Source organism: Numida meleagris, chromosome 13, assembly GCF_002078875.1.
Source record: "Numida meleagris isolate 19003 breed g44 Domestic line chromosome 13, NumMel1.0, whole genome shotgun sequence".
In the NCBI taxonomy this organism is placed as follows: domain Eukaryota; kingdom Metazoa; phylum Chordata; class Aves; order Galliformes; family Numididae; genus Numida; species Numida meleagris.
The window spans coordinates 5,015,603-5,032,368 of NC_034421.1; the positions used below are offsets into that span (position 1 = coordinate 5,015,603).

At 54.7% G+C, this 16,766-nt stretch overlaps 2 protein-coding genes across 2 annotated transcripts; one reads left to right on the forward strand and one right to left on the reverse strand.

The window, feature by feature from the left end:
• Window positions 8,429–12,415, forward strand: MED9 (mediator complex subunit 9). The gene is made up of 2 exons (XM_021411254.1): window positions 8,429–8,640; window positions 11,592–12,415. The coding sequence occupies exons 1-2, from the start codon at window positions 8,495–8,497 to the stop codon at window positions 11,806–11,808; spliced, it is 363 nt and encodes a 120-aa protein (XP_021266929.1). The 5' UTR covers window positions 8,429–8,494; the 3' UTR covers window positions 11,809–12,415.
• RASD1 (ras related dexamethasone induced 1) lies at window positions 14,467–16,156 on the reverse strand. Its single transcript, XM_021411252.1, has 2 exons — window positions 15,753–16,156; window positions 14,467–15,529 (listed from the first exon to the last, which is right to left on the reverse strand). The coding sequence occupies exons 1-2, from the start codon at window positions 16,036–16,038 to the stop codon at window positions 14,979–14,981; spliced, it is 837 nt and encodes a 278-aa protein (XP_021266927.1). The 5' UTR covers window positions 16,039–16,156; the 3' UTR covers window positions 14,467–14,978.

A 16,766-nucleotide genomic window follows, 5' to 3' on the forward strand; every position in this document is an offset into this window, starting at 1 on the left:
ACCAGGGCCCTGCCAGGCACGGCGGCACTGCCAGCTCTGCTGCTTGGTGCACGGTAGGACTGACGCGCTGCCGCCACTGCTACCTGCCCATGTGCACTGCCCAGGTGTGCTGCAGGGACAGGACATACGTGGGAATGTTTTGTTTACTCCCAGAGTGCGGCCAGCTCGCGGGGGCATGGTGGGAAGTGGCAGCATCCCAGTGTGCCTGCTAGGGCTGTGCAATGCTCCGCAGCTCGGTGACAAATGCAGGGTGACATTTCTGGGAGCAGATGCTGCACGATATTGCTTCAGGAGAGCACCAAGTCCCCACACCAGCAGCAGAGGCGATGCCTGGCTCAGCGTGGCTTTGAGACAGGAGGGCAATGAGTGCCCTTTGCAGGGTGGCATTCTGGGTTTGAGTGACCACATCACGTATCCTCTGCACCTCCAAAGCCCTGCTGCAGGATGCCATCAGCTCCCAGGGTCAGCCCTGCTGCCCTGTAGGGATTCCTAACGCACCTCCCAGTCCTGCAGCACCTCTCAGCTGGCTCTCACCATGGTAAAATCACCTCCCTGTGCTGCCTGGAGCTGCCAATGTGTGGTCAGCACAGGGGATTCATTGCTATTAGCCAGGGCCAGCGTTAGGCTGGTGCTGCTGGTGTGCGGCTGCTGCACCCTCCTGCTGGGACAGGTGGGGGCACACACGTCAGGTCTGTATGGCAGGAGCAGCGCGTGGCCCTGCCACCAGCAATCAGCCCCGAAATGTCCCCTCATCCTCACATGCTGCCGCAGGGGTTATTGGCAGAGCAAATTGTTTGGTGCAGGAACAGGAGCTGAAGGGACACGATGCTTCTGTCACTCAGAAATCAATCTCCGACACCCGCTCGATGTGTCTGTGCCCTCTCTAAATTTGCTGCTGGGTTCAGCCTGAAACAGCCAGAAACAGAGCGGGGCTGAGTGGGTAAATGGTTCATGACATGAGCGGGATGGCTCTGCCGTGGACCACCGTCCCTGACAGCCCCCGACCATCCCTGTGAGCACCCCGTGTCCCCACGGCAGCTTTGGCATTCTTGCTGACTCAAGCCGACAGCGCATTGACATTCGTTTTGACCTTTCAAATCACAAGGATGTTCTGTCCTTCCCAGCCAAGAACAGCCTGGACACCCTGTGGGTGGATTCTACTGTATATACAGTGGCTACAAATACGGATCTGGCACGGGAGAGGAGTGTGTGTGCGTGGGATCAGCCCTCGGAGCGTGCATGGGTGCGGCGGTGGAATGAGCGCAGGGAGCATTGCCGGTGCCAAGGCGAAGGTGGCACAGGAAAGAAAGGGTAGGGACAGTGACAGATGCCAGCAGATGGCTTTGCAGGGTGGGGGCTCAGCTCTGCCCTGGCTCCCTGTGTTTCCCATCCTCTGGCTAAATCACGCTTTTCATTTTGAGAGAGCATCAAGAGCTGCAAATAGGAGGCGATGTGCACAAATCAGCCCCAGCAGCTCCGAGATGTGTGCCCTTCCTCCTGCACCCCAGAATCCACCTCTGGGCAGCAGCAGAGGCTGCTTTGGCACCAGCCCTGAAAGCTCAGAGCGGGAGTGAGCTGACAGAGAGGCAGCATGTTGCAATTCCCTGAGGCGTTAAACACGGCCACCGACAGAACTGGTCGATAGTGCGAAATGAGCATCTTCCCCTTTCAGGCATGGCCGTGGCACATACAAAATCCTATTGCCTGGGATGGCAGCCCTGGTGAACAGGTTGTGCAAGGCTTGGGGGAGCACACTCCATCCTCCTGTCCCCTTGCCCCCATCCCTCCCATCCCTGGGACAGGCAGTGCTATCCCCTGTGGTGTGCAGCCAGAAGGTTTGTGCCACCATCCCCAGCTCTCCCAGCCCTGTGGGCAGCAGGCTCTGCCACGTGGCTGGCTCCAGCCCAGGGTATCATGGCCCGGATCCGGCCACCTCGCAGCCCCATGGCGCCGGGAAGGCGGGTGGCTCGGTGCTCTCGGCCCGATGCCCTGCTTATCTCTCCCCTTTCTTGGCCTGACACATTTTTTCCTCTCTCTCCTTGCCTAACCAGCCCTTAAGACTCTTATCTTGAGCCTTGAGCAACTCTTTCCCAAGGCATTTTTAGCAGCATCCTTTGCAAACACATTGCCAGGAGGTTGTACATGGCAATAGGGGCACAACGTGGCAGGAAAGCCTTTGCCTTTATGCCACAGCTCCCTACACTCAGCAGTGCTTGAGCAGCCTAGGAGCACACGTGTTGCTGGCCTGGGAGCAGTTCCATGTGCATGCACATGTGTGTTTGTGTGTGTGTGCATGACTGCGTGTGTGCACACGTGTGTGCACGTCCATGCATGTTCCCACATGTCCCCTCTGCATCCTGCAGGGGCAATGCTGAATGCAGGTGAGAGGAGGGCATTCTGGGGACATCCACAGGGATTTGGCCGTGCTTCATCAGCACACTGGAAATCTCACATTTGCACAGCCTTGTGTCCAGGCTGCCTGCAGGAAGCAGTCTCCAGCCCATGCCTTGTCCCAGACCATGCTGACAGAGCTGTCATCCGTGGGTGCTGTTTGTTTTCTCTTTCCGGATGGCTGAAGCCAGCCAGATTCATCCTTCCCCAGCCCAGAGGAGCCAATTTCCACCCCTGAAATACCATCTCAGTTGATGCTCTCTGCAGCTGGAGATGACGATGCAAAACGCTCATTATCCAGCAGGAACAATTAGACTTATTGCAGCGACTGCAATTATCTGTGCAGTTGCTGAGAGATGCCGGAATGGGCTGGCGGATGGCAGCTCCCAGGTGCAATCTTTGTGCAAGAGGGATCTGCATCCAACCCAGCACGGAGCTGCCCCAAACAACATGGTAGCACCAGGAGAGCCTCCTGCAATGCCAGGAACAGCAGTTTTGCATGTAATTCCTGTGAAAAACAGGGGCAAAATACAGGGAACTGTTTCTATGAAAGCTGAAAGTCACTCTCTAATGGTATTTGTTTGCATTCTGATTAATGATGAAACAGAAGATGGAGTTAGGGTCTGAGCTGCCCCAGATGATGCTCCTGCTTCCCTCCTTGCCAGTCACTATTGAGAGAGAAGCAGGGCTGGGCTCAGCTGTTTGCACAAGCCTGGATGGAGCCCTGGGTGTCCAATGGGCATCAAACCCCATAGTGCACATAGGGCACATTCCTCTGTGGGGAGAAATTGGGCATCTGGCTGAGAAATACCACATAAAGGACAATTTCTCAAATTTCTCAAGTCAGAAGAAGGAAAGCTGTTGTTTTCCCCCTTGACATTGTTTAAAAACCTGATTTCAACGCTGCTAGAATAAACTAAGCACTGCTTTCTGACAGCTATTTGGAGCCAAAAACTCAAACCTATCTCAAGCAGATAAACAGCCCGTCCCCAAATAAATCAGAGCACAGCCGGGATGGAGAGAAAGCTCTAGGGCAGGAGGGGATGTAGCCGGGCACTGGGTCCAGGCCCATGCCCAGGGAGTGGCTGGGGCAGGGGAATGGCAGCTGGAAGAATGCTGACCATTTTCCATTGAAATCTTTATGCACACCAAGTGTGCCACCACATCCTGCGCTTGTTTGTCCTGCAAGAGCAGTGAACTTCCCAGGAAAATTCAGCCATCTGGTCAGCAAAGCCTGATATGTGTTGTTTATTAGTAGCTAAACATTAAACCATGGCAAACAGAGCTGGGTGATACTCCTCGGGGCCAGCAGTGGGGCCGGGGCTGCTAGCCCTGGGCAGCAGGAGGAGGAAACCTCCCCAGAACGTTGCTCTCACCATGGCCGTGGTGGCCGCAGCTTGAAGTAACCGAAGAACAACATCTTGATCTGCTCAAACACCTGCACATCATGGCTCTTCCTGCCCCACGCTTGAAGGCAACCTTACAAACACATCAACAAAGCCTGACCCACTTTAGCAGAATAAGAACTAACCAAGAAAGGGAGCAGGGGTTTCAATGAAGTCCTTAATGCAGCCCTGTTAGCCAGTCCCTGCCATTTGTATCTGGATATTTTTGTCCCCTGAACTGAGCAAGAAGTGCAACTGCACCACACCCAGTGCTGCTCTGGGACCTGCATGTGCATATACAGAGGGAAGCGCGCAGGGATGCATGGACGGGTGGACAGAGGGATGCACACAGGATGCACACAGGGATGTGCACACAAGGATGCACACATTTGTTCTGTCCCTCTCCAGCACCTTCCCAATGCACAGGATGTGAAGCTGGGGGGTCAGGCCAGCAGTCCTGGCCCTGGCTGGATGCTGGGCTCTGCATTGCTCTGAGGCTCTGATCGCACGTCAAGAGCTCTGAATGCTGCTGCCTCACATGTTCCATGGCACGTGTTTGGTGGCTCACTCATTGTTTGCAAATAGCGGCAAGGACACTGCAGAGTCAAACACGCTGCCAGCAGGGACCCAGAGCTGATTTTGCCCAGCGGTAGCAGGGGCACTTCCCTCCTTGGGGGGGGGTCTGGCTCCCCAGACCCACACTGCAAGCTCTGTGGGTGAATTTCACCCCTTGGCACTGGCTGGGGGGCAGGGAGCCTCAGAGCCAGGAGAAGGGCCAGGCTGGGTGCCGTGGCCAATCCGGCCGTGTGTTTCCTGGATCTGTGTTTCTGCGCAGCTGACTTTGTGCAGGCAGCTCTCTGTGCTCCCCTTGCCCGCACACTGGCCTGAAAACCTCCCCCAGGGTGGATCGCAGCCCAGGCAGGCCCCTGCGTTTGCTCAGCATAGGGTGGCATCAGCAAACATCATGAGATCGCTGGACACTCCCCATGCCCTTGAATCATCCCCCTTCTCCCCCCACGATGCTTGGTGTAATGGAGCAGTGGCCTTCATGGCCAGGACAATGCCCTACAGCTCTGACATCCAGCCCAGGGCCACCACAAGCTCGGCCAACACTTCCGTGCTACCTCTTGTCCCCGCAGGCTGGGCTCTCTGGGTGGGGAGGCCACTCTCCTCAGGGACAGCATCTCCTGATGTGTCACGAGATAGCTCTTCCCCCTGGGACAGCCCTGGGATGGGGCACACAGTTTCCCCAGCAGCTGGTCACCCTGACAAAGTGGAGTGAGCTCCGGGAAGCACCAGAGTTCTTTGGATGTGATTGGGTGATGCTCAGCTTACGGCTCCCCCATTCCTATCCGCACCCCACAAAGAACCAGGGACACTAGAGCCCTGAAATGGGCCCTGAATGACACCAGAATTCAATACAGGTCAGATCCCAAGGCCAAATCTCCATCTGGTCACATTGAGGGGGATGCTGGCCAGGAATCTCAGCGGTTGCAGGCTCACAGCCACCACTGAGGAAAACGGGCCAGTGTTCCTGTGCTGCTGACCACAGCCACAGGCTGGCTGCCCAGAGGCAGGCAGGAGCTGTTACTTCTTGTTCCTATCACCCCATGCCAGGCAGCCACAACCCCAACAACACCTCTCTCATTTAGCAGTACAGACTTATCCCACCACAGCAGCTCAGCGAGCCTAAGAGAAAAAATTCAGGCTGACAATGAGGTATCGGGGCAGGACAAAGAGATAAAGTTCAACCTGATGATAGCCATATAATAAAAAATGATAACAGAGCTGGTGACAATGGCACAAGCAGCTCCAGATAGCCTGGCAGAGAGAAGCAGAGCCTGGTGACATGCCAGACCATCCATACAAAAATGTCAGGTCATTGTAATGGAACACTGGTGAGGTGCAGAGTTGCATGGTGCTCAATTAGATAATTGCTGGTAACCCCCCAAAAAATTATCTTTGGAAGCAGATGTGAGATGCAATTTGTATAAAAAGACAGGAAAAAAGAAGAAGATTGCTATTGTAAAGAAACAGGCAGTAAGAGGTATTGGGTACACTTTATTTGATCAGCTGTTTTCTTAGGATAAGTGGCTAACAAAATGTTAGGGCAAGCAATGAGTGTATGTGATGGCTTAAAGATGTGGAAGATCAGATGGTCTGGGGACATCTGAACATTTCAGAAATGGGATGACCAGCAAGTGAGCTACACAAAAAGCCACAATCATACAGCAACACATCAATGAAAAACAGGACAATCATTTGTACTTTGGGTTTATTACCAAATCTAGGAGAAAAATTAGTCCTTTCATTCAATGCTAAGCACCTTTGTTTATACTTCAGCTGCATCACTACGAGTTTTCAGGGGTTGCTCACTCAAACCATTCAGCTGAGGGTCTGAGAGTGGGTGAAAATAGACTGAATATTAGGAAGATCTACAGACCAACGCCAGCTCCATGAGAGAACAGCGAGAGAGCCAGACACAGCCCTTCCATCTGAGATGGAGACCCTGTGGAGTGCAAAGATCATGTTGAGTATGCTGACTACCTATTAGGAACTACATCACAAGGATGTAAGCCAGGTCACCATCCCACAGAGATCAAAGTCTCATAGCTTGGAGCTCTGTAAGGGCAGGTGAAGTTTAGGGCAGTGCTTCTTGGCTCGGGTCAGCAGCTGTCCGCTTGCCCAAAAGAACACCTCTTCTTCCCTCCCAGATATGTCAGCTGGGTCTTTACCCTCCCTGCCATCTTCACTGGGGCTATGGAACATCAGTCACGGTATAGGCAACAGGCTGACATTCAGACAGTAACCGTGCAGCCTCATCCCATCAATTCACCAGTGTCTCCAGTGATGGAGGAGCCAGCAGCACCATTTCCTCACTGCAAAACATCATCACTCTCCACTGAACTTGCCATGAGATCAGATCAGCCCTGAAAGAATGGAGATGGGTCAACTGAAGGAGCTGTTTGCATGAGAAAGGGAAGGTGTGAGGCAAACAGGACTGAACACCATCGAGATAAAGCTGTATGTTTCAGTTGCTGTGGGAATATGTGAACTAAAATGGGAACTGAATGGTACAAAGAAATGCTGATTGACAGTGCTGCAGTTGTGGCTGAATGGTATCTGCATGTTGTCACCTACTCTAACGACTGCCTGACTCACCCATCAGAGGCAGGCATCCAGCAGCCTAGCAATTAGCCATACTCCTTGATAAAGTCAAGGGGAGAGTTAAAACCAGCATAGTACAGAATAAAATGACCCCCAAGGAGCCTGAATCAAGTCTCGCTTTAGAAACGGCCCATAAAACAACGTGTAGAAATGAACCTCTCTGCTCAGCCCCACACAAAGGAATTAGCATCCTGGACCTCCTGCTTGGCTCAGTCAAGGACCATAAATCCCACCAGCCTTCCTGCAGGGATCTGCTCAGCAGGTCGTGGGCTCCCCTGGGCTCCCTTGCACATTTCAGAACTGGTGACCAAGCCGGGATCTATTCTTGACAGTAGGAACAATGTGAACAATTGCATCTGCTATATTTAGAGCGAGTAGTCAATAACACATGCGTACAAACGGTTACCAGCATTCTCATTTGATACATAAATAGTTCGCTTTTCGAAAGAAATTGTTTTAAAAAATTACCTTTCCCGTCATCCTTGGCCTATAACTAACTGATGAGCATGGGAGCTTATTTCAAATGAAAAATGAAATTATCTATTTTCTCTAAGCCAATCCAGGAAGGTTAACTCATGATTGTGGCTGGCATTATTAGTGCTACAATCGTGTATATTGACAGAGCAGTTTAAACACGGCAGCAGCAGCTTGCTGAAGCACACTCGGAGGCCTGCTGGTGCAGAGCGACAGCACTGCCCATCTCCCAGCTTCCAAGGCAGGGTGTTCTCTCCATCACCTCTTTCACTCATAGGCCAGGCTCTGGAACCCCATCTCTCTCCCTCGCAGCTTCATGGAGGTCTCAGCTGTGGCACTGGATTTCTGTTTCTGTTCCTCCTGATTTCTCCAGTTCCAAGCCTGGGAAGCCTTCTCTTCTCCAGGCCGAACACCCCCAACTCTCTCAGCCTGCCTTCACAGGAGAGGTGCTCCAGCCCTCTGAGCATCTTTGTTGCCCTCCTCTCCAACTCCTTGCATGAAGATCGCCAGGGAAAGGATGGCTGCATGCAGGCCAGGGATGCCATGGGTCGCACTGTTGGGCAGGAGCCGTCCCCAGGCACAGTGTGGGGCGGTCAGTCAGGGAGTGCAGGGGCACTGCCTTGGGAGCACAGAACAGGACCCCAGCGCAAGCACAAGCTCAGGCCGCGCAGCACAGGCCTAGCCCAGCTGGTGAAGGCCTCAGCAGCAGTGCAGTCCCATCTCCGAGCCCCAGGCCCGAAGCCTGACTCCAGGTCCAGCCCCAAGACCTCCCTCAGGACCCAGGCCCAGGTCAGGCCGCGGCGCAGGCCTCCGACCCACGCTTTGGCCCAGGGCCGATGCTTCGGTCCCTGCCCGAGGCTCAGCCCCACGGCCCGGCCCAGGCCATGTACAGAAGCAGGCCCCACGTCCTAGGCCCGAGGTTCCAGGTCCTAGACCCAGGCCCAGTCCAAAGCGCAAGCCGCGGATCCGGCCGCAGCGGAGGCCCAGCCCAAGACGCTGCCGGGGCGGTGCAGAGCGGCCGAGCTCCTCCCCGTTCCGTCACTGCTCAGCGCCGCGGCCGCGGGCCGGGGTCCGCCATGGCCTCGGGGGTCTCAGCCGCCCGTGCCGCCGAGGAGCAGCCGCCGCCCGAGCCGCCCGCCGACCAGAAGCCGCCGCCCGTACCGCCGGCACCCGCGCAGGAGGAGTTCTCCTTCCTGCCGCTCGTCCACGACATCATCAAATGGTAACGGCGGCCGCGGGCTCGCCGCACAGCGCTAGGCCTTCCCCCGGCCCCATCCCGTCCTCCCCGCAGTGATGCTCCCCTCTGCCCTTTTTCTTCCCGCTGGGGTCTCTGGGAGGGGTGGCAGCGGCCGGCAGAGCCCTGAACGCGGCTCTGTGCTGAGTCGTGCCCGTACCCGGGCGGATTTGGGGTCACCGAGGTGGGCCAGGTCCCTGGCGGAGCTGCGCTTTGCGGAGTTATTGCCCCGTCTTGCTGCTCTGTTTGGTTGATAACGGTCTCAGAAAGTATGGGCAGTCCCAGGGCAGCAGTGAGGTCCATTTCTGGGCGTTGGGAGAAAGAGGAAGGCTTCTGCAGGTTGAGTCATCCTCTTTCCTGTTCAAAATCAGTGCTGTAGGGTTAAAGGTGTTTGTACAAGGGTCCTGACAACCAGAGTGTTTGTGGCCCAGGGTAACCCCGTTGGAAATGTTTGAGTTCCCGGTAGGGGCATAGCCCTGCTGTCAGCTGCCCCGTGACCTGGGCACGCTGCACAGTGAGGCAGAGGGCACAGGAAGCACAAATTCCCATTCCTTGTTGCGGGCCTGACTGGCCTTTCCCTGCACACTTCTATGGGAGCTGAGGCTGATTTGTTTCCTGCTGGGGTTCCGCTTGTGTCAAGTGTGAGTGCTGAGAGAGGTTCGCCCTTAATAACTGCAACCAGAAGGCCATCGCAAGGAAAAAACAGATACCACACTGACACACCAGTCTAGATACAGGAGAGCTGTGAGAACTCAAACCCACCCTCTGTTTCCCCACTATGCTGCCGCTGTCCCTGTGCTCGACCCTGCCTGATCCATCCAGGTCACAGAGGTGACGCTGAGCCCGCTGCCATCTGCGTGCATGTGCAGAGGCAAAGTGAGCCAGAGCCATGGGCTGAGACCTCCCAGACTCCTGTGTGTCACCAAGCAAGTCGTGGCGACCCACAGTGACAGTCCCCAGGATATCCTGTGCTCTGTCCCACTGAGCCACCCACTCCCACTGCCCCGCTCCCTCCCGCAGGCTGGCACGTGGCATTTCCTGGACGACGTGAGCCAACGTAGGTGCACTGAGCAGCACTGCAGACGGGTCAGACAGCAGAGCCGAGTGGTGGGATGCATTGCCTCATGTCCCTGACAGATGGCAAATGTATTATCCTTTAACGCCGCCGCTAGGCTCACAGCCCAGCCTTGCTGTTCTGACACTGACTCAGCCCTGAAGACACTTCACATCTCCAAGGTGACTGTGCTCAGGAGCAATGATGTATCGCGTAAATTTGCTTACATTCAAGGACACGTGCTCTTTCCTGTTGTTTGAGTCCTGAGAAAGTTCTCCCAAGCAGGGCTTGCTGATACTTTCACCCTTGTATAATCAAATGGGATTACTTGTGAGGTCCCAGTGCGTGGTTCTTCGGATGGCAGGTTGTGCTGGTGTAGCCAGGAGCTGCTGGTGGGACACGATGGAGGGGCACCAGTGAAGGAGAGCTGGTGGCCAGCTCGGGAGGGGTCTGAAAAACTCAGTCCTTTAAGGGAGATCTCAAGCACTGTCCACTGACGCAGGCTGTGGCTGGACATTGCGTTTAATCCTGCGTAGTTGCAGGTGGCTGAATCTCTTCCCACTCCTCCTCTCACCTCTGTCTGTCCATGCCCTTGTAGAGGGAGTTGCTTCGATTACTTGATCCAGCAGGAAAACCTCCCATCGGAAAAACAAAAACAACAACAAACCTGAAATAATTATTCCTTCAAATCAACCAGCCAAACAGGCAACCATCCATTCTCTGGGTGTGGAGAAGAGAACAAGCTGTGGAGAGACCTGGTCGGCCCTTCGACGCCAGCATGCAGCTAGTGTGGATGAAAGGCAGTGCCAGCCCATCCTTCCCAGATGTGCAACGTGTGTGTGCCTGTATTTTTCCACTGTCAACTTGACCGTAAATGCCTGCATAATGGGGATACATTATAGTACCAGCTGCAGTTTTATTTAGAAGGGAGTAATGAATATTTTGTTCCAGCAGGCTGTTGAAATGAACGGGACCATCTGGTTAAAAGTTTTGCTCTCAGTCGTGTCACGATTCCCCAAAGTTATAATCAAGCACCTCTCTGCCCTGGTCATGCCAAGCGGTTTTATTTTTGGGTCTGGCTATTGAACGGGCTCCCAGATTTCAAAGGCCGTTAGCATCCCGCTCTCGTTATTAGCGGTGCCTTGGAAGCACACTCGCCTTTGCCTGGAATCGTAAAACTTCTCGCTGTTGCTAACAAAGCTGAGCCAGATACTAATGAGGGTTTGAGGGCAGACGCTTCCTCAGACAGCACTGATCCTTGAGAAGCACAGAGCTGGCTGCAGAAGCAATTGTGCTGCTCTTAAAAAATAAGCTGTCGCTTCTCTCTTATTAGGTAGACATCCCCAGAGAGTCGTTCTAAAGCTCCGAAGTACCGTTTTCTCTGCCACTGGACACTCTCTGATACTTTGGGGAACAATTTCTATTTTCTGCTGTCAAGCTGTTTGACTGCATTGATTTTTTGTATTACTTTGGCAACAGGTCACAGGCGGGACTGAGATCTTTTCTCCCAGGTGCCTACACACAACATGTGTGCGTAATCTCACCTGCCACGTATGGGAATTTAAACAGAGTGAGAGTTTGTGGTAATGTTTTAAAGCTGCAGACCAGGTCTTAACCTGTAGGATTGCACCTGAGGTTACTGGTTTGCGTGCTGAAAATGACCAGGAAACCAGTTTGTCCCGGAGGCTGACTGATCCGTGTATCTGTCTCTGGTTATTTTGTTGCAATAGGTGAATTGGGTGTGAATTAGATACCAGGAGCAAAAATTTCCCAGTGCATTCCAGCATAAGCCCTGATTACACTGGGAATGGCAGTTCCCCAGCAGGCTGAAGGGGCCTGTCCGGCAGGAGGTGTGAGTTGTGACTCTGTTTTCTCCCCTCTGCAGCATGGACAAGGATAGCCAGGATGTTCACCAGGTGCTGAACGAGCTCAAGAACAAGTTCCAGGAGATGAGGAAGCTGATCAGCACCATGCCCGGCATCGGCGTGAGCCCAGAGCAGCAGCAGCAACAGCTACAGAGCCTGCGGGAGCAGGTCCGGACCAAGAACGAACTGCTGCAGAAGTACAAGAGCCTTTGCATGTTCGAAATCCCTAAGGAGTAGGAAGGGAACAGCTCTGCTCTCTGGGGCTGGGATACTTCCTCTCCTGGCTGGTGAGGAGAGAAAAAGGTGGCAGAGGCTTATTTGTTTTTTTTTTTTTTTGTCGTGTTACTGTGAAATTGTGGCTGTGTGGGTCACAGGCACGTGACACTGAACCAGAACCCTTCGTGTGTCCTTCACATGCCATGGTTACCGCGGTGCCTTTGCTTTGATCTGCTGTCGGACTGCGTGCATTTATACATGCGGCAATCTTCCCCTGGGGTTGTTTTTTACTTTTTTTATTTTTCATTCAAGCAAGCAGAACGCGTTCTGTTTACTCTAAAGAAAAGACTGAAGTACCTGCAGGTTAAGTTCAATAGAAAAAAAAAGGTGGCATTTCCTGCATTTTTTTCCTTTTCACTTCTGAAATGACAAACATGGAAAGGGAGCATGCAAGGGGAGCACGAGCCGTTTGGCCCGGAAAGCCAGACTGCTGGGAAGGGTCTCTGGGGTGCTTTGCAGCCGGGGTGTTGGAAGAGGGATGGTTGCTTTCTGTTGCTTTTGTATTTTTCTCTCTGTTTTTGTGTTTTTTGTGTTTGAGATGAGTCAAGTAAAGGTTTAGAAACTCCAAGCTGCCCCTCTTGTGTATTCACTGAGTGCACGTGGGCTGAGCGGGGCTGGGATGTGGTGGTGCACAGCCTGGGCCCTGCTCCTCTCTCTCAACATCGCTGTGTGGTGACTTGGGAGGGCACAGCAGGGCCTGCCAGGGGAGCGGATTTTGGTGGGCTCTGGATGCGCAGGGCTCCCACATCAGCTCAGTAAGCAACGCACCGGGCATCCTGCTCATAAAGCAGAAAAAGGGAAAGCAGGATCGAAACCAAAGGCAAAAATGACAGCGGCTTGTAGTTATTCCCTGAGTGACACAAGTCAGGCTCAACAGGATGGAGCAGTTCTCCGTTTTAAATGCTCCAGGGGCTTCCCACAAACACAAACACTGTGCGTCTTGAACATTTGCCAGATGCTCGTGGAAAGCTCTCGAGTGTTGTACTGCGCTCAGACGGGTCCCAGAACTCCTTGTCCTCTGTCCTCGTGCTGGGAGTTGCTGCGGTGTCGGGTGACAACCCGGCGAGCATCTCACCCACTAACAGGTACGTGACAAGCCCTCGGATCTCACGGTTCTGTGAGTTAACGCTGGAAGGTGGCGGGGGTCAGGAGGGGAAGAGGTGAAAAACAGAGCCGTGAAATACAGCACCAGTTGAGAGCCTGCGTCCGAGAGCAGGTAGCGTTCAAACGACGAGAACGGGGTCTGTTTGGGTAGGGTTTGGCTTCCCAAAGCCAAGAGGCAAGTGATGATGCTGGCTGGGAGCTGGGGTAGTGGCAGCTCACCTGTAGTAGCTGGGGTAGTGGCAGCTCAGGGATCACTCTGTCCCCACTGGAGTGCTTTGCTGGTAATTTCTTTGGGAAGGTGCCCGTGTGTAAACTCTGAGCAAAGCAGAACACCAAGATAAACAAAGCACAATGTGCACTTTTTTTATTACTGAAATTACCTTCCTGCCAACCATTCCCCGTCCCAGCTCAATACATTCTTGTGTTTCATGCCTGGATGGAGGTTCCTCCTTTTGGGCAGTTGCTGTTCCTGAGAAACCAGCCCCTGCGAAGAGCTGGGAGAAGCAAAGTGTTTCCAAAGAAATGTCTGGCGCTTAGCACTGCAACAAGTGAACTCGAAGCCAGGTTTCAGGCCAAACTGAAATGGTTTTGTTTGCAGTCTCGCTCGCCCACACTTTATGGCTTCAGTAGGATTTTTCCCCATTAATACACATTAAATGTGGGTCTGTTGTGCGGCTTAAGGGTGGAATGGGGTTCTGAGTGTGATCAGAAACAGCAGGCTGCTTGGGAGAGCCAGGGAGAGCTGCTCTTTGTAGAGCTTTCACTTCTTCCTTTCACTTCCAGCAGTGGTTACTGGCACTTGCTATTACCGAGAGATGAAAAAACATCAAATGCAAAGGTGACCTTTCGAGCAAAGTATTTCCTTTACTCGTGTTGCAAAATAAAAACAATATCCTGGACGGGGCGCAAATGAATCACTCTCTGTTGACATCATTAAAGAGTGTTTATTTAATCGGGGAAAGGCATGAAGCACAATGAGCTCTTTGTCATTAAATGATGTCATTTTCCTCGGTTTTGGCGGCGGATGAGATGCCAATGCCCGGCTCATTGTGGAAGCGCCAGCGCCGCCGACCAGCGCTGCCCAGTGGGGTGAGGAAAGAGCTCTGGCTCGGCGAGCTGCTGGAGTCACAGCGTGCGTGGCCCCGCGCTGCCCTCGGCTTTCTGAGACAGAAACCTTTGCACTGGGAGTCAGAGAAAGTGAGGTAAGAAAGGCATCGAGCGGAGAGCTGATCCAGCCCTGCAGCTGGGATCGGGCCCGGGTTTGACAGGGTTTGGTTTTGCTGCGGGGACCGGGGAAGAAGCAAAGGCAAAGGCACAAAGCGTCGTTTGAAAAAGATTTTATTATTTTGTAGAAAAAATAAAACATCAAGTTTCACCCACGGTAGAAACACTTGAAGATTTTTGTTCATGTCGAGGACAACCAATACCTACGTAAAGTGCCTATTGTTTTCTCATTTAAAAAACCCTTCCCGCTCCCCCCGCCCCCCAAATCTTGCAAATCAGACAAGACAAATGTAAACAAGAGTCAGTTTTTGGTCCATCGGGGCTGTAACTCTGCAGAGTCTTTGCAACAGCTTAGGAGTGTCTCCTGCACGTGTTTTGCAAACACAGACAAACACACGACACAGAGCCAGAGTCCGTGCACAGCTTCTCAAGTAAAAACAAACAGAATGAAACAAAAAGAAACCCATAAGCTCCAGGGGGATTCTCACAGGTCTCTGCCCTCCTGAGAGCAATGCCCTGGGCCCAAGGCTGGGCGGTCTGGGAGGGCTCATCCTCCCAACTCACCATCTGCACTTTGCCATTCTCACCTCCCTGTTCCCCTCCTGCCTCCAAATCCTCCCCCTCTCCCATCATGTGCCCCGGGAGGGGAAAGGCGATGGGAGGAGGGAGACTGGGGAAGAGGCAAATCTGTGCCCAGCTGGGTGCGTGCCCGCCCTCCTGCCTGCCCAAAGTCCCATTGGAAACGAGCATCCTTCCCCCTTCCCTTCCTTCCTTCCTTCCTCCCTTCATCCCTCCTTCAGCTCCTAGCTGATCACGCAGCGATCCTTCTCCTTGCCGTGCCCTCCGCCGATGGCTTTCTCGCGGATGTACATGAGGTCGCTGTGGACGCTGGGCCGGCGGGCGAAGGGAGCCACGACGCCGTACGCCTCCTCCGTGCTGCCCCGGCCTCCCTCCTTGAGCAGCTTTTTGCCTTTCAGCGCCTTCTTGTGCAGGATGTCGCAGTACTGGACCGAGACCTTGCGGTGCAGGTCGGGGCTCATCTCGCTGGGCAGCTTGGCCATGGCGAAGAGCGCCTGGAACATCTGGTCCAGGCTGCTGTTCTTCTTGGCCGAGATCTCGAAGTAGGCACATTTCTTGGGGTCTGCGCCCACCAGCTGCTCGATCTCTCGGGGCTGCACCTCCCGGTAAAAGTCCCGGTCGCCCTTGTTGCCGCAGATGACCAGGGGCACCTCGATGTTCTCCTTGGTTTTGTTCTTCAGGCACGACTTGGTCTCCAGGATCTGCTGCTTCAGGCGCTGCACCTCCTCGAAGGAGTCGCGGTTGTCCAGGCTGAACACGAGGATGAACACATCGCCTGGGGACAAAGCGGGGACGTGAGATGGCTGCGGGGATGGGGACACACACACTGACCCACAGATACACAGAGACGGGGAGGACCAGGCAACAAAATCGCCCACCCGATGCACGCACAAAATCCCACCCGGAGATGGGCGGAAAACCATCTCTAAAGCCACCAAGAAAACCCCAGCTCCAACAGAAGAACCCCCAATTCCTCCCGGCGCTCCCCAGCCACGTACCAGTGAGGATGGACAGGCGTCGCATGGCGGGGAAGGGGTGGTTGCCCGACGTGTCCAGGATGTCGAGCTGGTAGACCTCGCCGCGGATGCTGTAGAACTTGCGGTGGAAGTCCTCGATGGTGGGAGTGTACTGCTCCTCGAAGCGGCCGGTGAGGAAGCGCGAGACGATGGCTGTCTTGCCCACCTTGGAGGAGCCCAGGATGACCATGCGGTAGCAGTTCTTGGCGGGGATGCTCAGCTCAGCCTCGCTGGGACACATCTTCTTGATCATCGCTGCCAGTTTCATTGAAGCCGGCCAAAGTGCAGCTTGCGCCGAGAGGATGAGGAGGAGGAAGGCGACGTGTGCCCGGCTGCTCAGTCCCTCTCTCCCGCAGGCTGGAAGGCCGCTCTGAGCTCTGCACGCCCGCGGTCTCCGCGTTATATGGAGGAAGCAGCGCCCGCCCCTCGGCGCGTCACGGCCCGGGGCTGAGTCAGCGCCGCCCCGCTCCGCCCCGCACACAGCGCGGTTCCGGCCCGCGGGCGGTGCGGGGTAGGTGTGGGTGCGGGTCCCGGAGCTCCGCACGCCTCAAACCGGGATCCGAGGCTCCGGGACGGGAAGCAGAGGGCTCGGGGAGCCGCAGCCCGGCTTCGTTTCGCGCTTCCAGTCCCGTGCGTGGGAGAAGCTCCAGGAACGGTGCTTGTTGGGGAGTTACGGGCACGGCGCAGGAGCGGGAGCCGAGAGTCGGGGTCCCGCCGGGTGCTGCAGCCCGGGGAGCGGCACTTTGTGTCTCTTGCTTTTTGCTGAAATCCCGGCCCGGCCTCAGCCCCTGCCGCCCCAGGCTGATACGAGCCCGTCCTCACCTCCTTCCCCAGCCCTATCCCGAGCCCAGCCTCGGCCCGACCCTACCCCAATCTCAGCCCCATCCCGACCTTATCCCGAGCCTATTCCCATCCGCACCCCAACCTGTCCCTCTCCCATCCCCTTCCCATCCCTACCCCATCCCAGCCCCAGCGCACACCCCGCCGCCTGCAGCC